This window comes from Peromyscus leucopus, chromosome 4 (genome assembly GCF_004664715.2).
Source record: "Peromyscus leucopus breed LL Stock chromosome 4, UCI_PerLeu_2.1, whole genome shotgun sequence".
In the NCBI taxonomy this organism is placed as follows: Eukaryota; Metazoa; Chordata; class Mammalia; order Rodentia; family Cricetidae; genus Peromyscus; species Peromyscus leucopus.
In genome coordinates this window covers 45010138-45026935 of record NC_051066.1, presented here as the reverse complement: position 1 = coordinate 45026935, position 16798 = coordinate 45010138, and the positions used below count along the sequence as shown (strand labels likewise).

At 40.8% G+C, this 16798-nt stretch overlaps 1 protein-coding gene across 3 annotated transcripts in view; it reads left to right on the top strand.

Annotated features, from left to right (window-relative positions):
• Stk39 (serine/threonine kinase 39) overlaps positions 1-16798 on the top strand; it is a 273209-nt gene that overhangs the window by 198533 nt on the left and 57878 nt on the right. For all 3 annotated transcript variants that reach the window (XM_037204849.1, XM_028882013.2, XM_037204850.1), the window contains one exon: positions 16096-16148. In XM_037204849.1, coding sequence (XP_037060744.1) covers positions 16096-16148 — 53 coding nt within the window. The remainder of the gene's footprint in view (positions 1-16095; positions 16149-16798) is intronic.

Here is a 16798-nt window from a genome sequence, read left to right as displayed (position 1 = left end):
GTGATCATCATGGGGAGCATGGCAATCATGGCACTGGAGCTCACATCTCATGTATAAGCAATAGGTGGGGGGGGGCGTGTAACTGGGAATGGTGTGGGCTTTTGAAAACTCAAAGCCTATACCCAGAGATACACCTCCTCCAACAAAGCCACACCTCCAAATCCTTCCTAAACAGTTCCACCAATTTTGAACCAAACATTCAACTATATGAGCCTGTGGAGGCCATTTTCAATCAAACCACCACAGGAAGGAATCGATTATTTGTGTGCACAGTTTGAGGGATGCAGTTCTTAATGGCAGGAAGGGCATGGTGGCTAGGACGTGAGATGATTGGAATTCCTTGTATCCATCATGAGGAGGCAGAAAGAGACACATGCTGGTGTCCAGCTCACACTCAAGGGGAGCTTTCCCTCCTCAGTTAAACCTCTCTGGAAATATCACCACAAACTTATCCAGAGGTGTGGTTCCTAGGCCAGTGATGTTGATGCCAGTGATGTTGACATTGAAGGCCCACCATGGTAGATGAGGAAATCAAGATTTCACAGGACTTAGGGACCCACCATTTAGAACTCGGTGGCTAAACACTGTTTTGGTCATGCTTGACACTCTTTAGCTGTTGCAGAGTGGATGAGTGTCCTTGCCTGTCCACACCTTCTCTAGTAAGACCTTCCCGTATATTATGCTATGAGCAGTTGCTGTACTGACCATCTCTATAGTGATGTAGCAATGAAAATACTGAACGTGGAAAACTGACCCAGATTCCCTAGGGCTCAGTTATTAGCCCTTGTAAGAACATACTTTTTGCTCTCCTCCAACTTCTCTTAGAACCAGGCCAAAGCTTTTGAAGAGAAGTTAGGAGAAAGGGAGAAGAAGCACTACTACAGAGGCGCACGCCTCTATTTCCTGTACACTAGTCACACTTCTGTGCACATGACTGACCATCCAGTAGCTCTTTGCACACATGAGTTTTAGAACCACAAATAATGGCATTTCTGACTTACTGTGCGTACCTGAGTGCTGACCAGTCAGTAGCTGGTATATCCTGAATCTTGCTCAGAATGCGCCTACCATCCCCAATGTTGGTTTTCTACTCTGCCCCTGTCGGGACTCTGACTTGTGCGGCAATTTAAGTGCCTTTGGCACAGGAAATTTTTGTTGTTGGTATTAATTGGGTTGTTTCCATTTGGCCGTGTATATACTTAGGAATGTTGTCAAGTGTGTTTTGCATTTCATATAATGCCATGCAGCAGGAAAGGGTTAGTGTTACACCCATTGAATTTAATCAATTCAATTTTGAAAATACTTACTGAGAATTTACCCATGTGCCAGGTCCAGCTGTTCACACTGGGGCCTTTACTGCACATTATAAGTGCCCCACTGACCCTGCTTTTAGAGCATTATTGAGATGACCCATACCTTTTCCTTGATGGACTTACTATCCCTCTGTCTTTCTGGAGGATATTCAGTCATTTGCCTTCTTTAATCAAATACTTCTCATGAATTAAATTAAAGTTGACAGTGAATCAATGATTATTTCATTTTGTCTGAAACTGATAGAGAGGAGCTCTGCCTTCCATCTAACTACCTGTGAAGGAGCCCTCTTGGCTGTGCTGTAGAAACTCTCTCCCTGTCAAGTCCCAGGGCACTGATCTTTAGTGCCTTCTTGAAAGCACAGCTATGAATTTCCTGTAACTAGGCAAATAGTGCACCATCTGCAGAGTGTCCAGCATATGTAGCTCTGTGGAGTAAGAATGCTTATATATTCTATCTGGCCTCTTTAATTAGATTTTTCTTGAGTCAGAAGGCCAGGAAATCTAAGCTAATAGAAAAAGTACTAGAGTTTAACAGCCTGGATATACTGACCACTCACTCACAGATGCATTATGATAGAAACTGTTGGACATATCTTCTTTAGTGATCCTCATGTAAGAAGACATTACCTCTAGTTCTTAGTTTCGGTACTTGTCATATGGTCATACATATGAGAGATACTGTTCAAGATTCTCAAACATGTTTTTAAAAATCATATATATTATTGCTTTAAAACCTGGTGTTGAGTGTGTGTGTGTGTGTGTGTGTGTGTGTGTGTGTGTGTGTGTGTGATGCTGATCAAAGAAATGAACAAAAAAACAAGTGAGGAAAGATTTATTTCAGTTCACAGTTTCATAGAGTTTTAGCCCATAGTGAACAGGAGTCCACCCTAACCCAGCCTTCTGACAGGTGTGGGTCCGAATGCTCTCTGTGTACAGCAACTTAGTATATGTCCAGAAGCACCATGTTTATCCCATGCAGCTAGTAAATAGCTGTTTGCTGACACAGTTTCAGGAAAGTCCAACTTTGGGCTTTACATTGGCTTCACCTGAGTCATCCACACTAGACTGAGTGTGTGCTTATTACAGGCCATTTCCCTGTGATGGATCAAAAGTAAAAACACTTGCTTGTTTTAGTATCATTAGTACAATTGTTTTAAAGCAAGGGGGGGTCTTCTAATCAAGGTATGGATATTACTTATTAATTAATCCTTCATAATTTTTCCTTTATTGGGTTGGTACTTTAGTGTAACTTAAAAGTGATCATATTTCCTTTTATGCATGCTAATTTTTTATGTAGCTTCCCTTTGATTTTTTTAAGCACATGAGATAATAGTGAATTTAGTGAAATAAAAAAAGTTAATGCAGATTTCTTGTTCCTACTGCTAGCTAAATTTGAATCCATTGTCTATTCATTTCATATACTGTTGTAGCTTTACTACAATTCCTTGGGATACATTCCTTTTGTTGTTGTTGTTGTTGTTGTTGTTGTTGTTGTTTGAGGGAGGGAGGGTCTCATGTAGTGCAGGCTGGCCTTGAACTCATGATCCTTCTGACATAGCTAGGATTACAAGCAGCCCCAACCACGCATGGTAGCTGGACTTAAAACTTGTAAGTGCAGAGTGATCTCTCCTCTGTTCTAGATGCAGACGGTTTGAAAATTCAGCTGGGGACATTCTCCAGGTTTTTAACCAGACAGCCGGGAGCCCATTGGAAGCTTAGACATTCTGCAATATATGTTCCTTACATGTTCAGGAACGTTTATAATGTCATTGCTCAAGAGTCACCCAACCTGGACTGGAAATGCCTTTGCTTATAAAGCATTACATTGAAATAGATCGGCAGGGAAAATACCTGCACATTTTCTTAGTTGCTCACAACAGAATGCTGCCTGTTTCCCGTGGATGTTTCACCCACATGAAACATCTGTGTTCCGTCAGTACCTAGGAAATCAGGACCCCTTCACATACCGGTCAGAGACTGCAGCCCTGAAATTGCTCCATGCAGCACTTGGTAAACGTGCTCTGGGGCCCCAGAAAGAGAGCTTGGGATAGGCTATCCTTTTTTCCTGTACTCTGCAGGCTTCCTCTGTGAAGGTAAATCATCAGGAAACAATGTACCTTGGCTGTATTATTTCAGCTTCTAGCAGAAATGCCATCACTCAAGGAAGATTTAATATTGTGCCTGCGGCAAGTGGAAGGAAAAATGTGCATCTTTTGCTCCATATGGTTGAAGACATTTATATGAAAAAAAGTTTCTGTCTTTTACAGAATAGAGTTGAAGATATTGTTAGGTGTCCCTTATAAAAGAGATTCCATAAAAAATTTCTACTTGAAATTCATGCCAAGGGAAAGAAATCCACCCTGCATGTTTCTTTGCTGGAAAAGTAAAAATTGCACCATGCAGGTCTCCCTTTGCCTGCCTCAGCAACAAGCCAGACAAGACTGATTTCAGTACTCAGCTGGGGCAACCAGCATCTCAAGTAGATGGTGATATCACTTTTTTTTCTTCATGTAATTTCTATTTAATGATTAGTCAATTCATTTATTTGTTTTGTGGCTAAACTTGGAGCTTATGCCATTTGTAGGCAAACTCTCTACCACAGATCCCTGCCTTCATCTTCTATATGTTTAATAACTAAATGTTCATTATACATTCTGCTTACTTTTGAAATGAGCAAAATTGATTTTCTAAAGAGTAGACAAATAAAATGGTACTTGTGCTAGCTAGGATTTGTGGTGGTTCATGCCTTAAATAAGTAAACATTTTAAAAAAACTATGCTCCTCCTGGAATCCCCCACTGCTCTATCAGCTCTCCTCCCTCCCAGTCCACCTCACCAGTCTGCATAATTACCCCGACTGTGATAGGATGTCTCAGTTCCAAGTGGACATTCATTAACTCTGCCTTTGAGGCCCCTTTACATCTTTAATGTGAAGGACTTAGCATGCTGGCTTGCAAGCCTAATGCATTGACGAGAAACATTTATAACCCGAACAGTGATGGCTGATTTGTCTGAATTAGACCTAATGTGACCTTTACTTTTAGGCACAGCTGATGTTGATGTGAGTTGCTCTCTACTGCCCTCAGCTGATTTCCAGAAGGGCTTCCTCCCTACTAAGCACACGAACTGTTTCTTCCTAGAGTAAAACTAAGTTTACTCTTTCACCAGACTCCAGGGTCTGCTCTGCCAGCTGGACAGCAGTCAGCTTTCCTGAGACAACTCCTCTTCCATTTCTGATTCAGGGTAGAAATGAGTTCAGTGCACATTATCCACATGCTGAAAGAACTACTTACCACAGTGAAAATAGACTTTCGTAATCTCATCAGGAAAAAGTATTTACAGGGTAATCTATTCTTTTGTGATTTATCATCACTGAGACAAAACCTGATTTTGTGCTGTGTAGGTGATGCATTATTAAAATTTTATGTGTTCTGCTATGAAGTAAACAAGGCAGAGTGTTACTACTTGGAAGTTCTGGATGGTAGATAAACAAGTGCTTGTTTTATTCCTCTTTATATCTTTCTATATATTGAATTTTTTCATGATTTTAGAAAGTATTATATAGTAGAGAGAGCAGAGTTGAGGTTCAAAGGTGGGAGAGAAGAAATGACCGTGCTCTTAGCCTGGTGACTACTGGAGCAGTAAAGGAGACAGTCTCACTTAGTTTGGATTACCTCTGGATGAAACTACTTTTTGGAGGTGATTGGATGTTTAGGTGACTGTTTGCTAGGTCTCAGCACTGTAAGGTCTGTCTAGAGTTTCTATGCGTGTAGCTCGCATGTGGTCATTAGCCATGGCAAAGCTATGGACTGTGGAGTCAGTATGGACTGTCAATCTAAAGCTATCCTCCACATTGTAGAACGGCTGCCTGGAAGCAGTTGAGACTTGAGATGGGGTCTTGCAGAAAAGCCTGCAGACAACTAGTACTTCAGAATATAGTCTATGAATACATCAAGATACTACTCTGAAAAACACTATGTGTGGTGTGATGGGGGAGCATATGTATAGTGTGGTTGTGTAGGTGGTTTATGGATGTGTGTGGTGTTTGTTTGGTGTATGTAGTTGTGTGTGTGAGAGAGGGGGGGTAAATGCTCTTGTTTTGTTGTTATTGAAGAGACCAGTGTGGTTATCTGATGTGTTTGATGTTGGCTTATGAGATGCTTTATGGATCAGCGTACACAAAATATTTGAAAACTACCAGCCTATATTTTCTAAGCCAAGGTCATATTTCTGGGTAAAAGGAGAAATGTCGTGAAATATAGTTTAAGATGTGGTACATTGTTTATGCTGTGGAATATTTGTTTAATGATGCAAAGATATGTTGCATTCTTTTCTGTTATATTTGTTTAACTTTGTGAAGCTGTGTTGCTTGGCCTGTCTAAAATACCTGATTGGTCTAATAAAGAGCTGAATGGCTAATAGCTAGGCAGGAGAAAGGATAGGTGGGGCTGGCAGGCAGACAGAATTAATAAAGGAATAGAAGAGAGAAGAGCAAGAAAAGGAGGAGAAGAGGACACCAAGGACCAGCCACCCAGCCACTCAGCCAGCTATGGAGTAAAATTGGGAAAAGGATATATAGAATAGAGAAAGGTAAAAACCCAGAGGTAAAAGGTAGACAGGATAATTTAAGTTAAGAAAAGCTGGGTAGAAACAAGCCAAGCTAAGGCTGGGCATTTATAAGAAAGAATAAGTCTCCATATATTTTTGGGGAGCTGGGCTGCAGGTCACCTAAGAGCAAAGAGTAAGGAAAACAATACAGAGATATAATGCTGAAATTAATTTTAACCTTTAGAAGTCCCACTAGTGTGTTTGTTTGTTTGTTTGGTTGGTTGGTTGTTTGTTTTAAGGCTGTTTTGTGATGTTAATGCAAGGGCAAGCCTGGGCAGGAATGGTAGGATACTCAGTTATTTCTCACATTCCTGGAGCATATGCTGCCTGGGACATGTGGGTATGTATGTATGAGAGGACTTGGAACTTGAGCAGATCTTTGAGGATAATACTGAGAGGTACAGCAAGGGTTCTCAACCTTATTTCTGTTACAGTGTCTCACTGCTTCTTAAGTGGGTGTGGGGTGCAGTTGGGGAAACAGTCTCTGTTAGAGATTGCAACTCTCTGCTAACTCTGCCTGCACTTTGAGAACCAACCATGTAGAACAGAGAGCGGTGGTGTAGAAGCCTCAGCTCCGAGGTTGGAGCTCCATTTCTGCATTAATAGCTCCCAGCACGGGCCTGACACCTAGTAGGTGATCAATAAGGATTTATGGAGTATTGAGTGAATTAACCAGCTGTGTAATCTTAGGCAAGCCACTTAATCTCCTTGGCTTCAGTTGCTTCACCTGAGGAAAGAGGGGAATGGACTAGGTGACCTCTAGGGCCCCTTTGGGTTGTAAAATTATATGGTTCTGTGATTGGACCTGTACCTGAGAGGAAGATGAATTTGGCAGGTGTTGGAAAGATGGATTGCAGTGAGAGTCCGGAGTGGGGAATGTGCTGTCCTCAGAATTGTCCGATATTTCTTGCCTACAACTGTTTTCTAGCACTGGTTGACATAAATACTTGTGTTTATTTTGTGTGTTTGTGGCATACCTGCCGTGCACATACAGAGGTCAGAGGACAACTTGCTGGTTGGTTCTCTCTCTCCACCATGTGGGTTCCAGGCATTGAACTCGGGTCATCAGACTTGGTGACATTTGCTTTTATCTGCAAAGCAGCCATCTCACTGGTCTCCATCTCACTGGCTTCCTTCCATGATCAGATGCTAGCTGTCATCCTCTGGAATGACTATGAACTCTTCAAGGACTGGAGCCATGACTTTTCCCCATGTGTCTCTGTGCATCTCAATAGATGATTCCTCACATCTGTGCTAGGAGTTCACAAGGCATTTCCACAAAGCCTCTTTAATGTTAAAGGAAGCATCATTTCCTTTCTTTTGCAGAAGAGATAGAGTGGATACTAAATAATGACTGTGATCTGTCAGCCTCTGCATGGGTGTCTCCAGTTCTGAAGGCTCCCATGAACTGATTCAATATTCTACTCAAGAGGAAGGGACGTTGTTTCAAAGTGACATGGGTGGCAGCATGGGGCGGCTCTCCTCCAGCTTCTTGCTCCATGCCTATGTTGCAGGTCACTTCAGCTTATCCTTAAATTTCCATCATTTTTCATTTTTCTTTAAGTGTAACTGTTTCCATCCTGGGTTAATCTGTCTGCCGAGAGTGCACCCTGAACAACCTTTGCATTTTATCTATACTCCTTCAGCTCTCACAGTAGGAACTGATTTGTGTGCTTCATGAGTATGAAGTGTTCTTTGTTCATTATATCAGTTATTCTAATGTGTGGCTGGTGACAGTGTGCTGTAGTGAAGGAGTGGAGGAATGGATGACTTGGAAATCTTAAGTAGATAGTACCTGCATGTCTTAGCTGTTGCTCTAAGGGCAGAGGCAGAGAAGTGTGTTGAGAGGAAGAGTGATACTCTGCATTTTGATTGTCCTGAGATTTTGGTGTCTTGTGGCTCTTCTGTGGAAAGATACCATGTAAGCAACTGGATAATGGACTTATAGCTCAGGGGAGGTGGCTGGGATTGAGCTGTAAATCTGAAATAAATCATCCAGGGAGAGAATAAGAAGAGGGAATAGTAGAGAATGGAGTTTGAACCATTGAGGGAACAGGAAGAGAGGAGTGTTTGGGACAGATAGAGAAGGCAGCTAGGGAACAGGGTAAGGACAGAAGGTGTTGTCTCCGAAGCCTAGGGGCTCCTTTATAAAACCTGGACTGGTGCTCTTCATTCATTCAGCAAATATTTGTACCCACCCCCCAGGCACTACTAAGGAAACCAGACACTCACCTGAAGGAGATAACCACATAACTGCCCTTGTGCAAAATCTAGCACAGAAGTGGAGCCCGGGCATTCAGGAGGGAAGAAGGGGACTTACCCTCCCCTGGCCACCTCCCTCTCCTTTTCTGGTCCCCAGATCCAGAGGGGAACTATCAGGCACAGGAGACCAAGCAGGACAACAGAAGTGTCATTGAAGGAGCAGGTGCTGGTTGTACCAAAGTGCTGTGTTGCCCAGGATTTCAGGAACGGAGGGGGGACGGAGATGTGCAAGTGAGCAAGAGCAAAACAGGAGAGCCAAGGCCGGAAAGACAGGCAGGGGTGAGGTAGGAATGGGTGTCCGCTAGTTGTTTTTCTGTTGCTGTGATAAAATATCATGACCAGAGGCAACTTAAGGAGGACAAGGATCATTTTGGCTCCTGGTTCTGGAGCAAGAGCCCGAAATGGTGAGGGAGGCGCGGCCGCAGTGACAGAAGCAGAAAGTGGAGACGATGTGTTTTCAACCACCAACACGAAGCAGAGCCAGCAAAGTGGAAGTAGGGAAGTCTGTAAATGATCAGACTCCCTCCCCTCCCCCACAGTACCACCACCAATGCTCCACCTCCTAAAGCTTCCACAACTTTCCCAAAGGGTGCCACCCCCTGGGGACCAAGTGTTCCAAGTATGTGAGGACATTTCTTATTCAAACCACCACAAGAGGGTAAGGCATAAGCATCTTTAATTTTGTTTTAAGAATGACCAAAACAACTGCCCTTTGTCCCTGTCTCCTAACACTGCTCTTCCGCGGACTATGTTTCCATACAGAAGCTTGTTGAGGGGCCTGTTCAGCCATAGCAACTAGACAGTATCTCTCCCTTCTCACAGCCGAGAAAAATAGGTCATAGAAGACCAACAGAATGGTTTGTGGGTTTGAATCCAGACTTCTGTCTTCATAACTCACATTATCTTACCATCCTGTACCAGCCAACTCCAAGAGGGAAGGAGAGGGGAGTGGGGGAGGCTAGCTCCAAAGGACCTATAGTCTGTGTCCTCTCCTCAGGCTGAGGGGGCAGCTTTACATCACTACAGTGTAAGACAGGAAGCAAGATGAACTAAAAGTGAAACTCAACACTGAAAGAGTCCTCCTGCCCCTGAGAAGGGACACATTCTAGGACTTGTCTGTAGAGTCCATGAGTACCATAGCATTTCCTTCCCTTGGCATTTTAGGCAAAAGCAAGGAAAAAAAAATAGAGCAGTTTTTGCCATATCCACTTTCAGCTGCTTAGAGGGAGGACAAACTTCTGAGTCCCTTTGCTTCTTCCAGCCTTCCATGTCTTCTGGTGGCTCTGCTGACCTCAGAGCTGCCGAGCTTCACTGTTCTCAGGGTAGATGAAATACCAATGGCTGGGACTCTCTCCAGTGCTCTTTGAAATGAATGACCTTTGGACTTGCATATCTTTTAATACCATCAGGTTCTTAGGGTCTATGAGCCCCAGGCCTCTGTGAGCACTGGCTAGGAGACACTAACATGAGACTTCACTTTGGCTTTGGGGACACTTGAGGAACAGTGACAGTCAGATAGTTCTGGCATGCTACATTAAGAGGTCAGGTGAATGCTGTATCCTGTGAAATCTCTCTGTAGCCTCCCTGGCCTGCTGCTCTCCACCCACCAGGAAGTTACCTGCTTCCTGGTGTGTCCCTTGCCACCTCCACAGTTGTCTCCTTGGAATGTTCACTGTGTCACTTGGAGGTGAATTGAAAGCACAGGAAGAAAGGCTTTACCCATTCCAGTCTAGACTGTGAACTCAGTTTGGGCAGAAATAAACAAACCCAGCAAAACCATGCCACCCCCCAAAAAATCGCACCCCAGTTGTTGAAGGATAGGTCTGAAATCTCAAAACCACTTCTAATTTTATAGATTATATTTTCTTTTTGCTTAAATTTCTTTGGGCTTATTTTCCTTTCCCATGATTAATTTTTTTCCCAGTGCTCACAGCCTGTGAGTCAGTGCATTATTTATGACTTTTTTTTTTTTTTGGTAGATTCTTAAAAATAACATCAAAGTCTTACCATTTCAGGAAACTTGGTGTGCCTCTACTGACCACAGTTTGTGTGTTAAGATACTATATTTTATCCTCAGCCTTAGTAGCGAGTGTTCATGGACTTCATCTGATTGATCCCCACGCCTAGCATCAGCACTTTAAAGTTACGCATCCCCAGTTGAAACTATGGGATTTTTTATATAATGTCAAATTTTCGATGTCTCTGAAAAGTTTGAACAGCTCAGTTACCCAGAGTCCCTGCTGGTCTGTCACGAGCAAGTGTTGAGTTCTTGTTGTTCCTATTAGGAATCTGCTTTCCTCTTCCGGCTCAGTTCCCATTTCTCCTACTTCTGTTAGACACCCTCTGCATTATTGTTTGAAAGTTCTTGCAACAGAGCTTACAAACTGCTAGTGAGGATGGAGATTGGTACAACGGAAATGAAGAGGAATTTGGCAGTGCCTCTCAAATTACCCGGGTGTATATCCTTTGACCAAGTAGTTGATGACTAGAAATGTATTTATTTTTTTGCTTATGTATTTGCAGAGTGAGATAAGAATAAGGTTATTCATTAACTCATTGTTTGTAAAGGTGAAAGATTGGAAGCAATCTCTTCATAGGATAGAAAAGGGCTTCAAAAAAAGATACAGCGTAGAACGGGAAACTATAGCCATTATATGGAAAATGATGTGAACTAATATTTAGAAATTTCAAGATACATTATTAACTTAAATCTAAGGTGCAGCATAATGAATTTAGTATGCTGCCACTGGATTTGGTACTATATTGAAAATGATATGAAATCTTACAATGAACTAATATTTAGAAATTTCAAGATTCATTATTAAAACGAAAGCACAGAATAGTGAATATAGTATGCTGCCACTGGATTGTGTGTGTGTGTGTGTGTGTGTGTGTGTGTGTGTGTGTGTGTACACACTAGATCTTTGGGTATGGGGAGTGACAGATCCAGCAGTGCCAGGGTATGCAGTCATACCGTATGATTGCATTTCTCCTTTGTAAGAATAAATTTCTTACAGGATGCTTTGGCATTTGCATTTGTGAGACAGAGTATGCCTACAGTGAGCAGTAAAGAGTTTTGCTTTACCCAATTTGATAGTTTTTATTTTAGGATTAAGGAGGTTTTTTTAATAAGAGGCGGTGGCAGCAGCAGCAGCCTGGGCCTCAACTGTTTCTACTGTAAAGCTGCACAGACTATTTTTGGCCTTAAACCATCCCTGTCTTCGACTTCCCCGAAATCAAGACTGTCCTGCGCCATATCAATTAAAGTGAATGTACTTTCAATTAAAGGTGTAAGTATGAGTCTGAAAAGATTAATTCTTTATAAAAGGACGACCTTCAGTAGTCAGAACCAATTAGGCATTTTTCCAAGTATATATCACCTTGATGGGACAAGTCTACTACTTACAATCAATCACAGTGGCCTTTTCAAAGGTGAGACTTAGGTTCAGAGTCATAAAGAGTGACTTGCAGAGGCAAACTCCACAGTTGATGTCGGTGGGGATTATGAGGGCTGGGTATTGCTTTTGTGATATTAATATTTAAAAAATTAGGATGTTCATGATGATATTCTGGGTGCAGCTCACGCATACACTCTTTTACCATGGCCTGAGTAGAAAAAACTAATTTGAACAAGACCAACTAGATGAGAAAGGAGCCCTGACACCAATTAATATTGAACCAAGTGCCTTTATTTTATTCTCCTTGAGTCATTTCATTATTAAATATAATATTGGTACTCCCTTTCTTAGTGATCTTTTTTTCGTACTAGATTACTTTAGTTTTAGTTTTCCTTTCACTTATATATAGCATCCACAACCAAGACTGTTCATGTGTTTGGGGGTTGTTTAATAACATGTAAAATCTTGAAGGATGTGGCTTTCTCATAAAAATGATATGGCTTGAGTATTCTATGTATATCAGGCATTTCCAGTATAGAATTGTTTGTCCTCACTTTGTGACTCAGTAAACTTATAAACAAGGGGTACACTGAATGTAGTTATGTAAAATGGGGAGGGGATAGTAGGCATTGGGACACAAAATAAAAGAAGCAAGCAGGTATCTTTTGCATATCTCAGTGGCTGACTGTTGGAATCAAATGGAGAAATATACACCTACCGACAACACAAAAATCTGAAGATGCTCAATTCTCTTATGTAATGTAATATTTTCATGTGACATCTTCCAACATACTTCAAATGATTTCTAGATTTTTTAATGACTAATGCAACATGAATATATATGTATATATATCCCATTTATTCATATTTTTTTTATCATAACTACTTGTTATACTCTTTAGGGAACACTTTTCTTTTTTTACTCCTGACTTCTCCCAGATCCCCCCACCTTCCTGCTCACCCAATCTCATGTTTGTTTTCTCTCTCTCTCTCTCCCTCACACAAAACAACATGGAGTTTGTTTGGTTTTGACCAGCTACTCCTGGGCATGGTGCCTGCTCTGGACTGTGGTTGATACTCTCAGTGTCACTGCATTAAAAAAACTGATGTCTCCCTTTCCCAACACATATGGATTCAAATAGTTTCTTGATTAAGGGTGGAACTCTATGTTTAATTCCTCTCCTCCATTCTGGGATTTTGTCTGGCTTGAAACAGTGCAGGTCTTGTGCTCGCTGTCACAGCCTCTGTGTGTTCATATGTCTATCAGTTCTGTTGAATCTAGAAGATATTGTTTCCCTGGAGTTGTCCACCACTTCTGGCTCTTACAGTTTTTCCACCTCCTCTTCATCAAGGATCCCTGTGCCCTGAGGGGAGGAGTTTGATAATGGCATCCCATTTAAGGTTAAGTGCTCTGAAGTTTTTTACTCTCCAGTTGTGGGTCTCTGTGTTAATTACCATCTACTGCAAGAGGAAGCTTCTCTGATGAGGGTTGAATGGTGCTCTGATCTATGAGCAACATGTCATTTGGAGTCATTTTATTGCTATGTTTGTTTAGCAGAATAATACTATTAGCGTTTCCCGCAGGGCCCATCACCTGTCTAGTCTCACTTTCATAGCCACTTTAGTAGTGTCAAGTATGGTATTATCTCACAGAGTGGGCCTTAAATCCAACAAAGGGGTGGTTGGTTACCACCCTAACATTGGTGCCACTACTGAACCAGTACATTTTCCAAGCAAGTTGATGATGTAGATCAAAGGTTTGTAGCTGGGTGATACTGATGACTACCTTTCTCCTTTGATAGCATACAGAGTGCCTTCCAGCACTATGAATGCTAGCCATTTGGAGTAAAGCTCCTCGTTGGGAACCAGCCTGGTTTCTCCAAGTTCAATGACATAAGTCAGTTGTGTCTTCAGTTATAAGGCCTTACCATCAGGTTGTCATGGATAAACAATAGCCATGGCAATAGCTTGTGTTGTTTGGGGTTCCATGTGGCCCCTTAGCCAATGAATGACTCAACAAGATGTAACTCATTTGCATCACTGGAAGTTTTACTTGCAGACTTAGGAGATCTAGTTGGGGCATTGCCTCCCCTTTATATGGTGAATCCATTTACATTCCGTGTGTGTGTGTGTGTGTGTGTGTGTGTGTGTGTGTGTGTGTGTGTGTGTATCTAAAGAAGCTTCTACAGCAGTAGTTTTCCATACAGCTTTTCAAAAGGCCTTTAGCATCTTTAGGCCTTTGTTCCTCCCCATACTCCCTCCTTTACCCTGACCTCTCAGCCTCCCCCCATTTAATCCTCCTATTCTACCTTCCCCCTTTTCTCTTTATAACACTGTATTTCTAGGGGATTCTTTTCATACATTGAAAATGTCATGCAAGTGGTTGTTATATTTTTTTAGAGAATGTACAAACAGAAAAATACATGTTTAGTATAGGCTCACTTTTCACTATGAGCATTTTTGACCTGTGGTTGGTTGACTCAGAGGATGCAGAACCCATAGATACAAAAGAGAAGCCAATGTTGCTTGATTGTTGTTGCTGGTACTTTACTATTTTGGGGGGCCTGCCACCTATCTCCCAAATAAATCACATACAGAGGTTTATACTTAATTATGAATGTCTGGCCTTAGCTTAGCTTAGTTTCTAGCCAGCTTTCCTTAACTTAAATTATCCCATCTACCTTTTGCCTCTAGGAGTTTCTTATTCTCTTACTTCTGTAACTCTTACTCTTACTCCATGGTTTGTTGGTTGTGTAGCTGGGTGGCTGAAGTCTTCCTCCTTCACTGGCTTCTTGATCTCTTTTTCTCCCAGATTTCTCCCTCTATCTTTTCTTTCTCCCTGCCAGCCCCACCTATCCTTTCACCTGCCTCACTATAGCCATTCAGTTCTTTATTAGACCATCAGGTGTTTTAGACAGGTACAGTAACACAGCTTCACAGAGTTAAACAAATGCAACATAAACAAAATAATATTCCTCAATACTTGATGTATATGTTCAGTTATCCTGGGAGTTCACAGGCTCCTTCTGGAGTTTATGAGGGCAAAACTATTTTATTATATTAAGAAATTAATTACTTCTTCACTCAATTTTGTGCATATATGATTACTGGAATGTTTCCCTATATAACATGATATATTGCAACAGATCAACTGTAAATATTCAGTCATGTGAAACTAATGCCACAGAGGCTTTCCAAAATATAAAACAATTCAGTCTGTTCATGCATTTATTTTTCTTTTGGAAGGGAGAATTACTTTCATTTTTGTACTAAAGATCAAAACCAAGGCTACACACACTTCAGGCAAGCAATCTATTGTAGAGATAAGCCCTCAATCAGAAAGTACTTATTTATGAAATATTTGAATTAAAATTAGGAAAGGTAATTATTTTAGGGTGAGGATCCACACATTTCAGAGTTGTCGATTCCCACAAAGTCCTACTGGAAGCACAGTTGTAAGACTTCAGCCCTTAGAGGGTTAGTTGTAAAGTCCAGATGTTGAAACCTGAGGACAGATGCAGATTTCTAGGTTCAAGACTCTTAACATCTGGATTTGAGTTCTTGTCCTCATATTTTGCCTTTTGTTCCTTGTGGATTGGTATTAGATGTGTGTTAGCTTTTCTAGGCAGTGAGGAGGGCTTTCTCTCAGTTGATATCAAGTCCTTTCCAGTTTCCTGACCTCCTTGTACTTAGTGTGGTAGGAAATGATAGCCCAGAAAATAAAGAGATGGTTATAGACTAAAGGGTTCAGAGAGCATACCAGCACCATCGGGCTTTGTACATCGTCCCCAGAGACCAGAGGATATACATAGTCACTTTTAATAGTTTATGGGCCACCAGATTTTATCATTACTTGAACTTCCTATGAATGAGAAAATGGTTCCTTAGATTTTTGTTGAGTGTCATTTAATTTTTATTGAATACATATTTATGTATATTATTACAATTTTCTGTATCTTATATAAAGTTTAATATTCTTTGGGAAATTTTGCAACATTTAGAGATGCCTGAATTGAGAAAAGACTTTTAACAACAGATGCACATTATTGTTTTTGTTCTGTGTGATTTAATATATAATGCCTGTTCTGAACTTATGGAGTCAGTCTTCCTTGATGCTTTTTACTTTAAAATTCTGTTACTAAAATACTACTGTCCAGGGGGAATATGAAAAATGTATAAGATACCACTTAGATTAAAGGCTTCTAAAAATGTGTATTCTGAAATTAGATTTACGCTTACTGAGTTAGTATGGATTTTATAAAATGAACATTTTGTTTTGAGAATTTTTTGTTATCAGCATGCTCATGTAAGATAAATTTCATCAAAAATATCTATTCACTTAATTGTTATCATAACTGTATCTTCTACTTGAGAAAATATTTGGAGGTGACCTAAAACTGTAAAATGCTGTCTCCACACTACTGGCATCTTACAAGAATTGGGAGTAATTTGGCTTGATTACAGGAGTAACTCTGCCTGGTTAGATTTTAATGTGCTTTATTTTATCTGTTTCAGAAACTCCAGAAAGGAACTGAATGACATACGATTTGAATTTACTCCAGGAAGAGGCAAGTTTTAACTGAAATTATTATTTTGGTGGAAAAGAAACAGTTGAGAAATTGATCATAAGCATATAGTTTTAATTTGCTATTCAAAAAGTGTTTTGTCTATAAACAAAGGAAGAAAGAAAGAGCTTGTTAGTTGTAAGGATCCTAGGCCACTGCTCATTACATGAATCCCAGTGGCACCTGTGGCATGGTGAACATACATGTATAAATTAGATATATTAGCTTAACCATGAAAATACATGCTGCTTGAAAATGAGACCTTGCGTTGGAGGAGATGGGAATGGGGGATGGATTAGAGGGGAAGGCTGGGGGGGTGGGAGGAGAGAGGACAGGGGAATCCATGGCTGATATGTAAAATTAAATTAATTATTATATATGTATGTATATAAAAGAAAATGAAGCTTTTAATGGAAGTGACAGTGAGTGTGGTGTTACTCCATAAGCTAACAAGCTCCACCTCTCTTATAGCCTTTTTGTAATTTGCATATTAAAAGTACATTATTGCAACTGCTTAATGGATGGACTGATTGTTCACACAGCATCCGCATGTCAAAAAATGGGACTATGTATTGTTTTTATTTTTTATTATCTTTTGCAACAGGCATAGAGCCTGGCATATAGACCATCAAGAAACCTTGGTTAATAGATAA